Source organism: Cystoisospora suis (assembly GCF_002600585.1).
Source record: "Cystoisospora suis strain Wien I chromosome Unknown contig_8919, whole genome shotgun sequence".
Classification (NCBI taxonomy): Eukaryota; Apicomplexa; class Conoidasida; order Eucoccidiorida; family Sarcocystidae; genus Cystoisospora; species Cystoisospora suis.
The window spans coordinates 2,873-3,424 of NW_027161697.1; the positions used below are offsets into that span (position 1 = coordinate 2,873).

Here is a 552-nt window from a genome sequence, read left to right on the forward strand (position 1 = left end):
CAGATAGTTTGAAGCTATACAGATAGATTGGACATAGACAGAGTAGAGAAAGGTGGAGAGCTGTAGACAGATCATCGTTGTTTTTCCTAGTGCTTCAACAACTCTTTTCTTGGATCTTCCAGAATTCGTCGATCTCTTCTTTTCTTCTTTCGATCATTCGTCAAGATTACCTCGTTCCGGGGGAGCTTGAGTATCCCGTATATCTTTATCAAGATTCGTGATGTCGTAGAAAGCTCTGACGTAGACCTGTCTTTCTTGACTCGTCTCTGCACTTCCTCCCCCGACACCTGGGGTCGCACCGGGAGCGACGCCTGGGCCTTCTCCAGCCACACCTCCGCCTTGCGGTTCGCTCACATAGACAGCTCGACAGAGCTTCGGTTGGACGGCTGTGCATCGGTTAACCACTCCTTCGACACAGACTAAGCGGTTAACTTTATGACTGGATAAACCTCGGGGAGTTACATGGTCATGTCCCAGCCATCCTAGCATACCCACACGAGGTGCAGGACCCTAGGGAGAAAAGGAAAGAACAAGCAAAGAAGAGAAAGAAGA

The 552-nt window shown here is 49.1% G+C and overlaps 1 protein-coding gene across 1 annotated transcript in view; it reads right to left on the reverse strand.

The window, feature by feature from the left end:
* Positions 1-515, reverse strand: part of CSUI_010928 (mcm2 3 5 family protein) — a gene marked incomplete at its 3' end in the record, with an annotated part of 2,672 nt that extends 2,157 nt beyond the window's left edge. The window contains exon 1 of the mRNA XM_068071029.1: positions 171-515. Within this exon, the coding sequence (XP_067916995.1) occupies positions 171-489 (319 nt within the window). The 5' untranslated portion in view covers positions 490-515. The remainder of the gene's footprint in view (positions 1-170) is intronic.
* Between the last annotated feature and the right edge of the window lie 37 nt (positions 516-552).